Source organism: Oncorhynchus gorbuscha, linkage group LG06 (assembly GCF_021184085.1).
Source record: "Oncorhynchus gorbuscha isolate QuinsamMale2020 ecotype Even-year linkage group LG06, OgorEven_v1.0, whole genome shotgun sequence".
Lineage (NCBI taxonomy): Eukaryota > Metazoa > Chordata > Actinopteri > Salmoniformes > Salmonidae > Oncorhynchus > Oncorhynchus gorbuscha.
In genome coordinates, this window is record NC_060178.1 from 48,663,477 (window position 1) to 48,677,392 (window position 13,916).

Consider the following 13,916-nt stretch of genomic DNA (forward strand, 5'->3'; position numbering starts at 1 on the left):
TCCCTCCATCTCCTCCTCTTGATCCCTCGTTCTTCTATTTTCACAGCTGTCATGATTCTCATCCCTCCATCTCCTCCTCTTGGTCCCTCGCTCTTCTATTTTCACAGCTGTCATGGCGGCGGGTTTTTTACAGATTTTCTTTCCGCTCTGTTTGAGGAGTGTAGAGTGTTTGAGGGGGTCTCACTCTATTCCCGTCTCCCTTTGTAATCGCCTGTTCGGTTTGAGCTCGCACATTCCCCAAGCAGACATTTCCGAGATGGGAAGTCATTGGAGCGAAATGTGCCAGTACGGTACAGGGCCTGTAGCGTAGTAATTAAAACATTTGTTTGGTCAAAATATAGAACAGAAGAGGATATTGACAAAACACCCATTTCATTCTGACTGTCAGAAGTGAAATACAGCCGTGAGGAGAGATGGCGTGTTTGGTTTTCGAATAGTGTGTTTGTGGTTGAGTGTGAAAGAGAAAAGACACAATGTTATCCTCCCAAAGCAAATGGAATCATTTAATCAAATGTTGGGTTTAGGAAACAAGTGGGAGGCTATGATTCAACAGGTGGTGATAAGGGTTATAAAACAGCCTCCACAATTTCCACAGTGATAGTTGCCTCGATGTCTCTTTGTGTGTTAGGGCTCCTGTATGAAGAGGCACAGGTAAGCAGATGGTCGCGTGAGATACTAGTGTTAGAATGCATCCAAAATGGCACCCTTTTCTCTACATAGTGCACTACTGTTGACCAGACAATGGGATGCCATTTCAGATGCAGCCTCAGTCTCTCCTGCTCTACAGTCTGACACATGTCTCTCTCTCTCTCGCTCTCTCTGCAGCTCTGATAGAAAATGACCACTCCTCCTTCTCCAACGCCCTTGATGTGGGCGTGGGCAAGGCTGTCGAAACGTCGCTATGGAGACCCCCGCTCAACACCATCACCGTCTCCAAGAAACGTAACTGGCTCCAGCAGAGCTCTGGGAGGCCGTGTCACGCCACAGATGAACCCCAGTACCTTCTGGGAGCAGAGGAATACAATGGACACGGAAAAGCTCCACTCCCCCCTCTTAGCCCCTCCCCAGAGAACCTAAACCCTCCCGGGCCAACCCTATCCCACCCATTCCACCTACACCTGCCCCTCGTTAGAATGGGCCACGCCTGTGTGGCGCCTCGTTCCAGGTGTGTGGAACCGACTGAGGAGAATGATGCGGATGATGAGGGGGAGATCTGGTATAACCCCATCCCTGAGGATGAGGAACCAGAGCTGCATCACAGCCACAGACCCACTCCCACCCCCCAGGTCAGGCTGATGGTGCAGACACGGCCCCAGGATCCTCACTTCCCCCAGACCCAGAGGAGGCCCAGCAGGGGAGAGGAGGTTGGGGTCCTGCGGGCCCTGGAGGGATGCAGCCATAACCTGGAGGGTGTGGGGGAGAGCATGGGTGGCGGAGGTGGAGAGCGGAGTCAGCAGGGGATTGCCATGCGTTGCATGGGGCCGTCTCTACATCTGCAAAGACAGATGCTGCTCGCGTGCAAACCTCAGGAGTGGCCAACCATTTCCAGCAGAGCCACAGCTACAGGTAAAGAACACACTCTCTAGAATTCTAGGGCTACCTATTGTTCTCACCCTCTTAAGCCAGCCCCACCCATATTTTTAAGGATTCAAATGTAACGTCATGTAGACTACAATAAGGGAAAGTTCCAGGTGAACAGAAAGTTTCCAGATTAAAATATTTAATGAATATTACATGATGTTTACTCAGACACAATACCAGAGCACAAACTTGTTATTGTTTTGGCCACTGCAGTTATCACAATTCAGGTCCACACGTCTTTCCAAAAACTCCGTAGTTGGTGAAGAAATGGTGCATGTAGTTGATGATTGCGCTGCTGCCTTTGCTAGATGACTATGCATTTATCATTAGCATTTTGACATAGTTTCACGCCTTTATGTTGAAGAATTAGCGTAAATGACTACATTGCGTAAGTGGCCAGCTGAGGCCTCTCAGAGTGATTCTTGCGTAAAAGACAGAGGTAGTCATTTTTTCTCACTCCTACTGAAAAGCCAATTGTCCTGGTTGATATATTATCGAATAGATATGTGAAAACCACCTTGAGGATTGATTATAAAAAACGTTTGCCATGTTTCTGTCGATATTATGGATATAATTTGGAGAAAAAAATTGCCGTTTTTGTGACCGCTATTTCCGGTGGATTTCTCAACATAATGTGACAAACAAACAGAGGTATTTTGGGTATAAAAATAATCTTTATTGAACAAAAGGACCATTTGCTGTCTAATTGGAAGTCTTGTCAGTGAAAACATCCGAAGATCATCAAAGGTAAACGGTTCATTTGATTGCTTTTCTGATTTTCGTGACCAAGCTTCCTGCTGCTAGCTGGACATAATGCTATGCTAGGCTATCGATAAACTTACACAAATGCTTGTCTTGCTTTGGCTGTAAAGCATAATTTCAAAATATGAGACGACAGGGTGATTAACAAAAGGCTAAGCTGTGTTTCGCTATATTTCACTTGTGATTTCATGAATATTCATATTTTCTAGTAAGATTATTTGGCCGTTGCGCTATGCTATTTAGCGTAGTTGATGACAATTCTCCCGAATCTGGGGTGGGTAGTTCCAATTAATCAGTATAAAGGAGGAAATGTTACTTGTTGGGCAAAAACATAGCTGTAATGCATCCTGATGTCTTTGTTTGCTGGTTCAGTAGGGCCCCAGAGACAACTGCAGGTCTTGACAGGTGGTATTGCAGTCAACGACCATCTTCTGGTAGACAGACCACTCACTCTGAACAAGCAGGAGATGCTGCTCTTGCTTCCTCAGCTTGGCTGACTCAACAATTTCTAGCAGATCTGAATACCTGATAGCTAAACCTCTGGCACTGCAAGCACAGGTCTGTACTGGGCTTAGTGCTTGAGATGTGGGGCAGCACTTTTCTCCACAGATCCCTGAAGGAAGAGAGCCCAACTACACATACCTCTGGTAATGCAGTTGCATTATCCTCTGTGTAGTTGTTGAAGTTCACCACTTGCTACAAGGCCTCATGCTTCAGTTGTAATCAGTGCTTGCTTGGGCCAGCTCTCTTTTTGATGGGAGGCATTAGACCATTCTCCTTGTATGACTGGTAGAGGAGAGTCAGGTGTGTTCTTCTGATGCTGAAAGACGAACTCCATATACAAATATTTGAGCATTATTATACAATAGATGTGAAATGGCATTCTGAGATTGTGTATGAACCATGTTAGCTAGCAAGCCAGCCATCAAACTTCAGCTGGCTAGCTAACAGCAAGATTTAACTTGCAATGCACACCGATTGTCATAGCTAGCGAAAGTTAACCAAATAGGTTCAAACCACAAAAAAATGTCTTTACCTAAATCAGGGATTTCCTCATCGTCTGATTAATTTTCAGTCAGAGTCCGCATGGCACGATCGTCCTCCAGAAAGTAGTCCATCACAACTTTTCCCTCTGATCTTTGTCCATAGCGCCTTATAAATTCAGGGCAGCACTGTTATTGAGAGCAGTAGCAACATATTTGCAGTTCTCCATAGCTAACGTTATGTTTTTTTTTAAATGCAGTAGAAAGGATTATCTACGCATAACGAGCAGCTCATTTTATAGACACAATATGTTACACCACAGATCAATCTGTTCAAACTCACCTCTCGGCATGTCCAGCCCACTCATTATCTCAGCCAATGATGGCTAGCGGAAAGGTTGCTGACTTTTTCTGTGGCTAAACCAACTATGTTCATAATCTAACAATTGTATTCGTATTTACAGATGGCATACACTTTTGTTAAGGAATATGAAAGTTCACTTGTTCGAGAAGGCATTTATGCCAAAAAACTGATTTTGATAATATACACTGCTCAAAAAATAAAGGGAACACTAAAATAACACATCCTAGATCTGAATGAATAAAATATTCTTATTAAATACTTTTTTCTTTACATAGTTGAATGTGCTGACAACAAAATCGCACAAATTATCAATGGAAATCAAATTTATCAACCCATGGAGGTCTGGATTTGGAGTCACACTCAAAATTAAAGTGGAAAACCACACTACAGGCTGATTCAACTTTGATGTAATGTCCTTAAAACAAGTCAAAATGAGGCTCAGTAGTGTGTGTGGCCTCCACATACCTGTATGACCTCCCTACAATGCCCGGGCATGCTCCTGATGCTCCTGATGAGCCAACTCCTGGACAGTCTGTGGTGCATGGATGGAGCAAGACATGATGTCCCAGATGTGCTCAATTGGATTCAGGTCTGGGGAACGGGCCAGTCCATAGCATCAATGCCTTCCTCTTGCAGGCACTGCTAACACACTCTAGCCACATGAGGTCTAGCATTGTCTTGCATTAGGAGGAACCCAGGGCCAACCGCACCAGCATATGGTCTCACAAGGGGTCTGAAGATCTCATCTCGGTACCTAATGGCAGTCAGGCTACCTCTGGCGAGCACATGGAGGGCTGTGCGGCCCCCCAAAGAAGTGCCATCCCACACCATGACTGACCCACCGTTCTCCACGGCGTCTCCAGACTCTGTCATGTCTGTCACATTTGCTCAGTGTGAACCTGCTTTCATCTGTGAAGAGCACAGGGCGCCAGTGGCGAATTTGCCAATCTTGGTGTTCTCTGGCAAATGCCAAACGTCCTGCACAGTTTTGGGATGTTAGCTCAACCCCCACCTGTGGATGTCGGGCCCTCATACCACCCTCATGGAGTCTGTTTCTGACCGTTTGAGCAGACACATGCACATTTGTGGCCTGCTGGAGATCATTTTGCAGGGCTCTGGCAGTGCTCCTCCTTGCACAAATGCGAAGGTAGAGGTCCTGCTGCTGGGTTGTTGCCCACCTACGGCCTCCTCCACGTCTTCTGATGTACTGGTCTGTCTCCTGGTAGCGCCTCCATGCTCTGGACTCTACGCTGACAGACACAGCAAGCCTTCTTGCCACAGCTCGCATTGATGTACCATCCTGGATGAGCTGCACTACCTGAGCCACTTGTTGTCATGTATTGTCATGTTATGTCTTGTTCCTGTTCCTTCTCTTCTCTTCGTTTCCCCCTGCTGGTCGTGTTAGGTTACCTTCTCTCCCTTTCCTTCCCCCAGCTGTCCCTCGTCTCCTCTAACTACCTCGTTTACTCTCTCCCACCTGTTCCCTCTTTTCCCTCTGATTAGGTCTCTATTTCTCTCTCTGTTTCTGCTTCTGTCTTTGTCGGATTCTTGTTTGTTTCGTCCTTGTCCAGTCCTGTCGTATCTGCTTCTTCATTAGATGCTGCGTGTGATCAGGTGCCTCTGTCCTCTACGGTCCACCCGGAGGGACCTGCAGTCTGTTGCCGCTAGCCCTGCTATTCTCCTCTGCTGCTAGAAGGGGACTCTCCTGTAAAGATCAGAGGACTTAATGATTTGTTTGTCGCCCTCTCTGCGGGTTGTCTATTTTCTCAACCGAGACTTCTGAAAAGGATTTATGTTTTTCCTGTGTTTGGACATTAAAAGACTCTGTTTCTGTTAAACCGCTTTTGGGTCCTCACTCACCTGCATAACACGTGTGTGGGTTGTAGACTCCGTCTCATGCTACCACTAGAGTGAAAGCACCGCCAGCATTCAAAAGTGACCAAACATCAGCCAGGAAGCATAGGAACTGGTCTGTGGTCACCACCTGCAGAACCACTCCTTTATTGGGGGTGTCTTGCTAATTGCCTATAATTTCAACCTGTTGTCTATTCCATTTGCACAACAGAATGTAAAATGTATTGTCAATCATTTTCTTATTATTATTATTGGTGTCGTTTAGTAGTGGTTTCTTTACAGCTATTTGACCATGAAGGCCTGGTTCACGCAGTCTCCTCTAAACAGTTGATGTTGAGATGTATCTGTTACATGAACTCTGAGAAAGCATTTTTTTGGGCAGCAATCTGAGGAAGTTAATTGCGAATTTCTGAGGATGGTAACTCTAATGAACTTATCTTCTGCAGCAGAGGTAACTCTGGTTCTTCCTTTCCTGTGGTGGTCTTCATGAGAGCCAGTTTCATCATAGCACTTGATGTTTTTTGCGACTGCACTTGAAGAAACTTTCAAATGTATAAACATTTTCCAGAGTGACTGACCATGTCTTAAAGTAATGATGGACTGTCATTTCTACTTGCTTATTTGAGCTGTTCTTGCCTTTAATATGGACTTGGTCTTTTACCAAATAGGCCTATCTTCTGTATACCCCCATACTTTGTCACAACACAACTTATTGGCTCAAACGCATTAAGAAGGGAAGAAATTCCACAAATGATCTTTTAACAAGGCACACCTGTTAATCGAAGTGCATTCCAGGTGACTATCTCATGAAGCTGGTTGAGAGAATGTCAAGAGTGTGCAAAGCTGTCAAGGCAAAGGGTGGCTACTTCGAATCTCATATTTGTTTAACACTTTCCTTTGGCGAGGAGGGGGTTGTTTGGTTTTCCCTCAGCCTACATCTCCAACGTTTACAAGACCATAGTCTTTGTGACATTCCTTCCAAAACAATGTGTTCTGAGGGGACATTCTCTCTGAACCTTTCTTTGTGAGAGTGAGTGACACAACACAAGGCTTGAAGGATGGATTGCAAACAGCTCGGCTAATGGGACAACAGCCAAATTCTGTCTCTCAGTGACACCACGTGCTGACCTTTTATAATATATAATAATAATAATAATATATGCTATTTAGCAGACGCTTTTATCCAAAGCGACTTACAGTCATGTGTGCATACATTCTACGTATGGATGTGGTCCCAATTTGGGATCGATAAACCCACTACCCTGGTAAATGGATTACAATGGGCGCCATGCTCTACCAACTGAGCTACAGAAGGACCACAGTTGTCTGTAATGATTTCTGTCCTTCTGTGACCTTATCACATGTACAATTTATGCAGTTATTAAAACAGAATTACAAAGCTGTAAAACATGATTGTAAATATGAGGGTTTCAGCATGATATAGATATGTGTGTGTCAAGCCTTGTGATGATTCCCTGCTGTCCCCAGTCCATCTGATCGTGCTGCTGCTCCAGTTTCAACTGTTCTGCGGCTATGGAACCCTGACCTGTTTCCCAGACCTGTTTTCAACTCTCTAGAGACAGCAGGAGCGGTAGAGATACTCTGAATGATCGGCTATGAAAAGCCAACTGACATTTACTCCTGAGGTGCTGACCTGTTGCACCCTCTACAACCACTGTGATTTATTATTATTTGACCCTGCTGGTCATCTATGAACATTTGAACATCTTGGCCATGTTCTGTAATAATCTCCACCTGGCACAGCCAGAAGAGGACTGGCCACCCCTCATAGCCTGGTTCCTCTCTAGGTTTCTTCCTAGGTTCTGGCCTTTTCGAGCCACCGTGCATCTACACCTGTATTGCTTGCTGTTTGGGATTTTCGGCTGCTTTTCTGTACAGCACTTTGACATCAGCTGATGTAAGAAGGGCTTTATAACTACATTTGATTGATTGATAAATATGTTGTCTATGTTTTGGCATCAAACTGGTGGCAGATGTGGGGGGAAAAATCTATAGGTGGAAGAGTTTGAGTTAATTGAAAATAAAGCCATTAATTAGGCTATTTTCTCTTGAACCAAATGGTCAACAAGACACAATAAGTTGCATGGACTCACTCTCTGTGCAATGATAGTGTTTCTAAGTCTTTTTGAATGACTACCTCACCTCTGTACACACATACAAAAGACCAGGGAGTTTTCCAATGCCTCGTAAAGAAGGACACCTATTGGTAGATGGGTAAAAAAAAAAGTAGACATTGAATATCCCTTTGAGCAGTTTGGTGCAGTTATTAATGACTCTTTTGGTGGTGTATCAATACACCCTGTCAATAGAAAGGCACTGCCATCTATCCTAACTCAGTTGCCGGAGAGGAAGGAAACCACCCAGTGATTTCACCATGAGGCCAATGGTGACTTTAAACAGTTACACAGTTTAATGGCTGTGATAGAAGAAACCTGAGGATGGATGAACACTATTGTAGTTGCGCCACAATTACTAACCTAAATGACAAAGCGAAAAGAAGGAAGCCTGTACAGAATAAAAACATGCACCTTGTTTGCAACAAGGCACTCAATTTAAACTGCAAAAAAACCTGTCAAAGCAATTCACTTTTAGTCCTGAATACAAAGTGTTATGTTTGGGGCAAATCTAATGCAACACATTACTGAGCACCACTCCTCATATTTTCAAGTATAGTGGAGCTGCATCATGTTATTGGTATTCCTGGGGAGTTTTTCAGGATAAAAAGAAACAGAATGGAGCTAAGAACAGGTGAAATTCATGAGGAAAACCTGGTTCAGTCTGCTTTCCACCAGATACTGGGAGATTAATTCACCTTTCAGCAGGACAATAACGTAAAACACAAGGCCAAATCTACACTGGAGTTGCTTACTAAGATGGTGAATGTTCCTGAGTGGCCGAGTTACAGTTGACTTAAATCTGCTTAAATCTATGACAAGAAGAAGATATGCATTTTATTTTTAATTAGTTGTTTACGAATGTTAAGAGTTTTTCTTACACTGACATCAGAGTATTTTGTTGATCGTTGACGAAAAAATTACATTATTTTAATCCCACTTTGTAACACAATAAAAAGTCAAGGGGTGTGAATACTTTATGAAGGCACTGTATAAATATATTTTTTGAAAGTTATTCAAGTGTAAATAAACAAAGTTACCATAGATTGCCATATTTCCTGTTAATTGCCAAAATTACTGAAGATTCCAATAACTTGGTAAATTACCGGTAGCTTTACAACCCTAGCTCTGATTAACGTGGCCAGGTCTCTGTAAAGTGGTAAGAAATACTCCCATAATCCTTTGGGGTGTATCTGGAGCTGACTGCTCCATCTAAATGTGACACTAACAGAAGGGAGTGGCAGGGTGACAGGTTGTGTTTTGGGTTTGCAGGAGGACAATGCATCATACGTGTCCCTGATTTAATCAGGGTGTGCTACTAGCTGGTTGGTGAGTGATGTGGGGAGGTTGAGGACTTTATTTAAAAAGACATGTCTAATGTGCTGTGTTCTTCGCCTCCTATCTGTGATTGACTGACTGGACTATTTGGTCATGTGGTGTTTCCACTCCTCTCCCCGCAGGGAGTAATGGAGACCTGTCACTCAATCTACCACGGGTCACAGGGTATGTAAACAGAGGAGCAGGGAAAGACAGGGGAGTGGAGTAGTAGGGTCACTGCTTTCAGTAATGCCAGATTCGTCCCCATGCAGCCTGTGACAGAAGGCCTAGATTAGAATAAAAGAGGGATAGAGAGGAACCATGATGTCCTCCTCTTCCAGGTTTTTGTGATGCCTACATCCTTTCACACTCCTCTTCCTCCTCTTCTCCTATAAAGTCTCAATATCCCTTCTTCACTTTGTGCCAAACCTATGAAGAGGACAGAAACTACTTTATTACAACTGGCTAAAAATGGATAACGCTTTGTATTGGCCCGAAATAATGTCTGTTGAATAATGTATTCGTGCACTTTAGATTACAATGACCCACTCCAACACAAGACCCTTTATCTCTCGGGCTGTCCAGCTGGTTGGTTCGTTTTCCTAACCGGATACACCCTTAGACTCTTTGCTGAATGCTGTGTTTGTATAGAGGATAATGATTGATGGACTATAGAGCACATTTAGAGGCAAAGTGTTCCCTTAGCGCCTGGACGGGAATCTGGTAGTTGGACCGATGGGGTCATATGTGGTCAGCTCTATTTTTATGGTTGTTTTGATTGGATCAGTCAGCAAAAGTGCAGTACTGTAGTAAATTAATGATAATTTCATGAATTTTGAAAATAGACGAACACACACACAAATACACTTGTGCATGCACGCACGCACACCCTGTTGCTGGAGATACAGAGGAGGTCTGGGCTGAGATGAAATTCCTGTTGTAGTAGCTTCCTTAGCCTACATAGAGAGCAGGACAAGCTGCATTGGCAGGTAGCCATGTTGCTGTGCAAATGAGACCAGGAAGAGATTGCCTGCATGCCTGGCTATTGTTGCATCCAAACTGGCACCCTTTAGTCAAAAGTAGTGCAATATATAGGGAATATGGTGCCACCAATACAGTAGAGTCTCTCGCTGCATCCCAAATGGCATCCTATTCCTTATATACAGATGTTGGATCTTAATTTGATCCCTCTTCTGTTGCTGAGAACTTTCATGCGCAGCCAGAAATGCAAACTTGTGTGTTCAAGGTTTAAAAAGGCTTCTAAAGTTTTGAAATTTCCACTTAAAAATGTCAGAATTGATTTGCCCTAATGGAAAATGTATCAACCCCTACAAAAAATGTCCATTTAACTATAATCCACATAGTAATTAACATTTTGCTGTAGGATTATTTTCCTGCTGTGACAAACGATTATTTTCCTAATTGGAGTTACTCCAATTCTTCTCTGCAGATCCTCTCAAGCTCTGTCATGTTGGATGGGGAGTTTCTCCAATTCTTCTCTGCAGATCCTCTCAAGCTCTGTCATATTGGATGGGGAGTTTCTCCAATTCTTCTCTGCAGATCCTCTCAAGCTCTGCCAGGTTGGATGGGGAGCGTCGCTGCACAGCTATTTTCAGGTCTCTCCAGAGATGTTCGACCGGGTTCAAGTCCGGACTCTGGCTGAACCACTCAAGGACATTGAGACTTGTCCCGAAGCCACTCCTGCGTTGTCTTGGCTGTGTGCTTAGGGTTGTTGTCCTATTGAAAGGTGAACCTTCACCCCAGTCTGAGGTCCTGTGTGCTCTGATCTCTGTGCTCCATTCATCTTTGCCTTGATCCTGACTAGTCTCACACTCCCTGCCACTGAAAAACATCCCCACAGCATGATGCTGCTACCACCATGCTTCACCATAGGGATGGTGCAAGGTTTCCTCCAAACGTGATGCTTGGCATTCATGCCAAAGAGTTTGTGATACAGTGAAATAATCTGTCTGTAAACAATTGTTGGAAAAATTACTTGTCATGCACAAAGTAGATGCCCGGACCGACTTTTTTTACCCATAGTTTGTTAACAAGACATTTGTGGAGTGGTTGAAAAAATAGTTTGAATGACTGAGCAAAAATATGAATGCATGTAAAGTGTTCCATGTTTTATGAGCTGAAATAAAACATCTCAGAAATTTTCCAGACCCACAAAAAGCTTATTTCTCTAAAATGTTGTACACACATTTGTTTACATCCCCGTTAGTGAGCATTTCTCCTTTGCCAAGATAATCCATCCACATGACATGTGTGGCATATCAGGAAGCTGATTTAACAGCATGATCATTACACAGGTGCACCTTGTGCTGGGAACAATAAAAGGCCACTCTAAAATGTGCAGTTTTGTCATACAACACAATGCCACAGATGTCTCAAGGGAGTAGGCAATTTGCATAATGACTGCAGGAATGTCTACCAGAGCTGTTGCCAGAATATTGAATGTTAATTTATCTACCATAAGCCTCTTCCATTGTCATTTTAGGGAATTAGGCAGTATGTCCAACCAGCCTCACAGCCTAGACCACGTGTAATCACGCCAGCCTCCACATCCTGCTTCTTCACCTGTGGGATCGTCTGAGACCAGCCACCCGGACAGCTGATGAAACTGTGGGTTTGCACAACCAAATAATTTCTGCATAAACTGTCAGAAATGGTCTCAGGGAAGCACATCTGCGTGCTCGTCGTCCTCACCAGGGTCTTGCCTTGACTGCAGTTTGGTATCGTAAACCGACTTCAGTGGGCAAATGCTCACCTTTGGCGGCCGCTGGCATGCTGGAGAAGTGTGCTCTTCACGGATGAATCCCTATTTCAACTGTACAGGGCAGATGGCAGACACCATGTATGGCGTTCTGTGAGTGGATTTGCTGATGTTAACATTGTGAACTGAGTGCCCCATGGTGGAGGTGGGGTTATGGTATGGGCCAGCAGAAGCTACGGACAACGAACACAATTGCATTTTATTGATGGCAATTTGAATGCACAGAGATACCGGGACGAGATCCTGAGGCTCATTGTCGTGCCATTCGTCCGCTACCATCACCTCATGTTTCAGCATGATAATGCACGGCCCCATGTCGCAAGGATCTGTAAACAATTCCTTGTAACTGAAAATGTCCCAGTTCTTCCATGGCCTAACTATTATCATTGCGTTTACTTGATAGCTACCTACACAAATAGCTAGCTAGAACAAAGTGTTAATAAGATAAATTCATTTAAAAAGATTAAAAGCAATACCAATAAGTTACCAGACATGTCACCCACTGAGCATGTTCGGGATGCTCTGGATTGACGTGTACGACAGCGTGTTCCAGTTCCCACCAATATCCAGCAACTTCGCACAGCCATAGAAGAGGAGTGGGACAACATTCCACAATCAACAGCCTGATCAATTATATGCAAAGGAGATGCATGAGAAAAATTGTGGTCACATCAGATCACTGGTTTCTTATCCATGCTCCTACCTTTTTTTCAGGTATCTGTGCTCAACAGATGCATATCTTTATTCCCAATCATGTGAACTCCATAGATTAGAGCTTAATGAATTCATTTCAATTGACTGATTTACCTCATTTGAACTGTAACTCAGTAAAAATCTTTAAAATTGTTGTGTTTGTTTTTGTTCAGTGTATACAGTGGCTTCAGGGAGTATTCATACCCCTTGACTTATTCCACATGTTGTTGTGTTACACACAATACCCCTTAAATGACAAATGGAAAACATAAATATCTCATTTACATAAGTATTCACAACCCTGTGTCACCGTTGGCAGCGATTTGAGTTGTGAGTCTTTCTGGGTAAGTGTTTAAGAGCTTTGCACTCCTGGATTGTACAATATTTGCACATTTTTCTTCAAAAAAAATGTCAAGCTCTGTCAAGGTGGTTGTTGATCATTGCTAGACAGCCATTTTCCATAGATTTTCAAGCCGATTTAAGTCAAAACTGTAACTAGGCCACTCAGGAACATTCAATGTCGTCTTGATAAGCAACTCCAGTGTAGATTTGGCCCTGTGTTTTAGGTTATTGCCCTGCTGACCCTGTTTTCTTCTAGGATTTTACCTGTGCTTAGCGCTGTTTCATTTATTTTTATCCTAAAAAACTCCCTAGTCCTTGCCGATGACAAGCATACCCATAACATGATGCAGCCACCACCATGCTTGAAAATATGAAGAGTGGTACATACTGATGTGTTTTGCTGGATTTGCCCCAAACATAGTGCTTTGTATTCAGGACATAAAGTTAATTTATTTCAGTTTTACTTTAGTGCCTTATTGCAAACAGGATGCATGTTTTGGAATATTTTTATTCTGTACAAGCTTCTTCCTTTTCACTCTGTCATTTAGGTTAGTATTGTGGAGTAACTATAATGTTGTTGATACATCCTCAGTTTTCTCCTATCACAGCCAATGAACTCTGTAACGGTCACCATTGGCCTCATGGTGGTGGCTGAGCTGCTGAGCTGTTTCCACTTTGACATTATGGGGTATTGTGTGTAGGCCAGACACAAAATCTCCATTTAATCCATTTGAAATTTAGGCTGTAACACAAGAAAATGTGGAAAAAAGTCAAGGGTTATAAATACATATATTTACAATATATTTTGATGGCAACGCAGGAAATGTGCATTAAACTGTATCATGGTATCTCCACCACATGGCAAAATGTGTAGAATTGCAGGAAATGTGTATTAAACTGTATCATGGTATCTCCACCACATGGCAAAATGTGTAGAATTGCAGGAAATGTGCATTAAACTGTATCATGGTATCTCCACCACATGGCAAAATGTGTATTAAACTGTATCATGGTATTTCCACCACATGGCAAAATGTGTAGAATTGCAGGAAATGTGCATTAAACTGTATCATGGTATCTCCACCACATGGCAAAATGTGTATTAA

The 13,916-nt window shown here is 43.3% G+C and overlaps 1 protein-coding gene across 3 annotated transcripts in view; it reads left to right on the forward strand.

Moving 5' to 3' along the window:
• LOC124038045 (rho GTPase-activating protein SYDE2-like) overlaps positions 1-13,916 on the forward strand; it is an 86,966-nt gene that overhangs the window by 25,762 nt on the left and 47,288 nt on the right. For all 3 annotated transcript variants that reach the window (XM_046353429.1, XM_046353427.1, XM_046353428.1), the window contains exon 2: positions 826-1,566. In XM_046353429.1, coding sequence (XP_046209385.1) covers positions 826-1,566 — 741 coding nt within the window. The remainder of the gene's footprint in view (positions 1-825; positions 1,567-13,916) is intronic.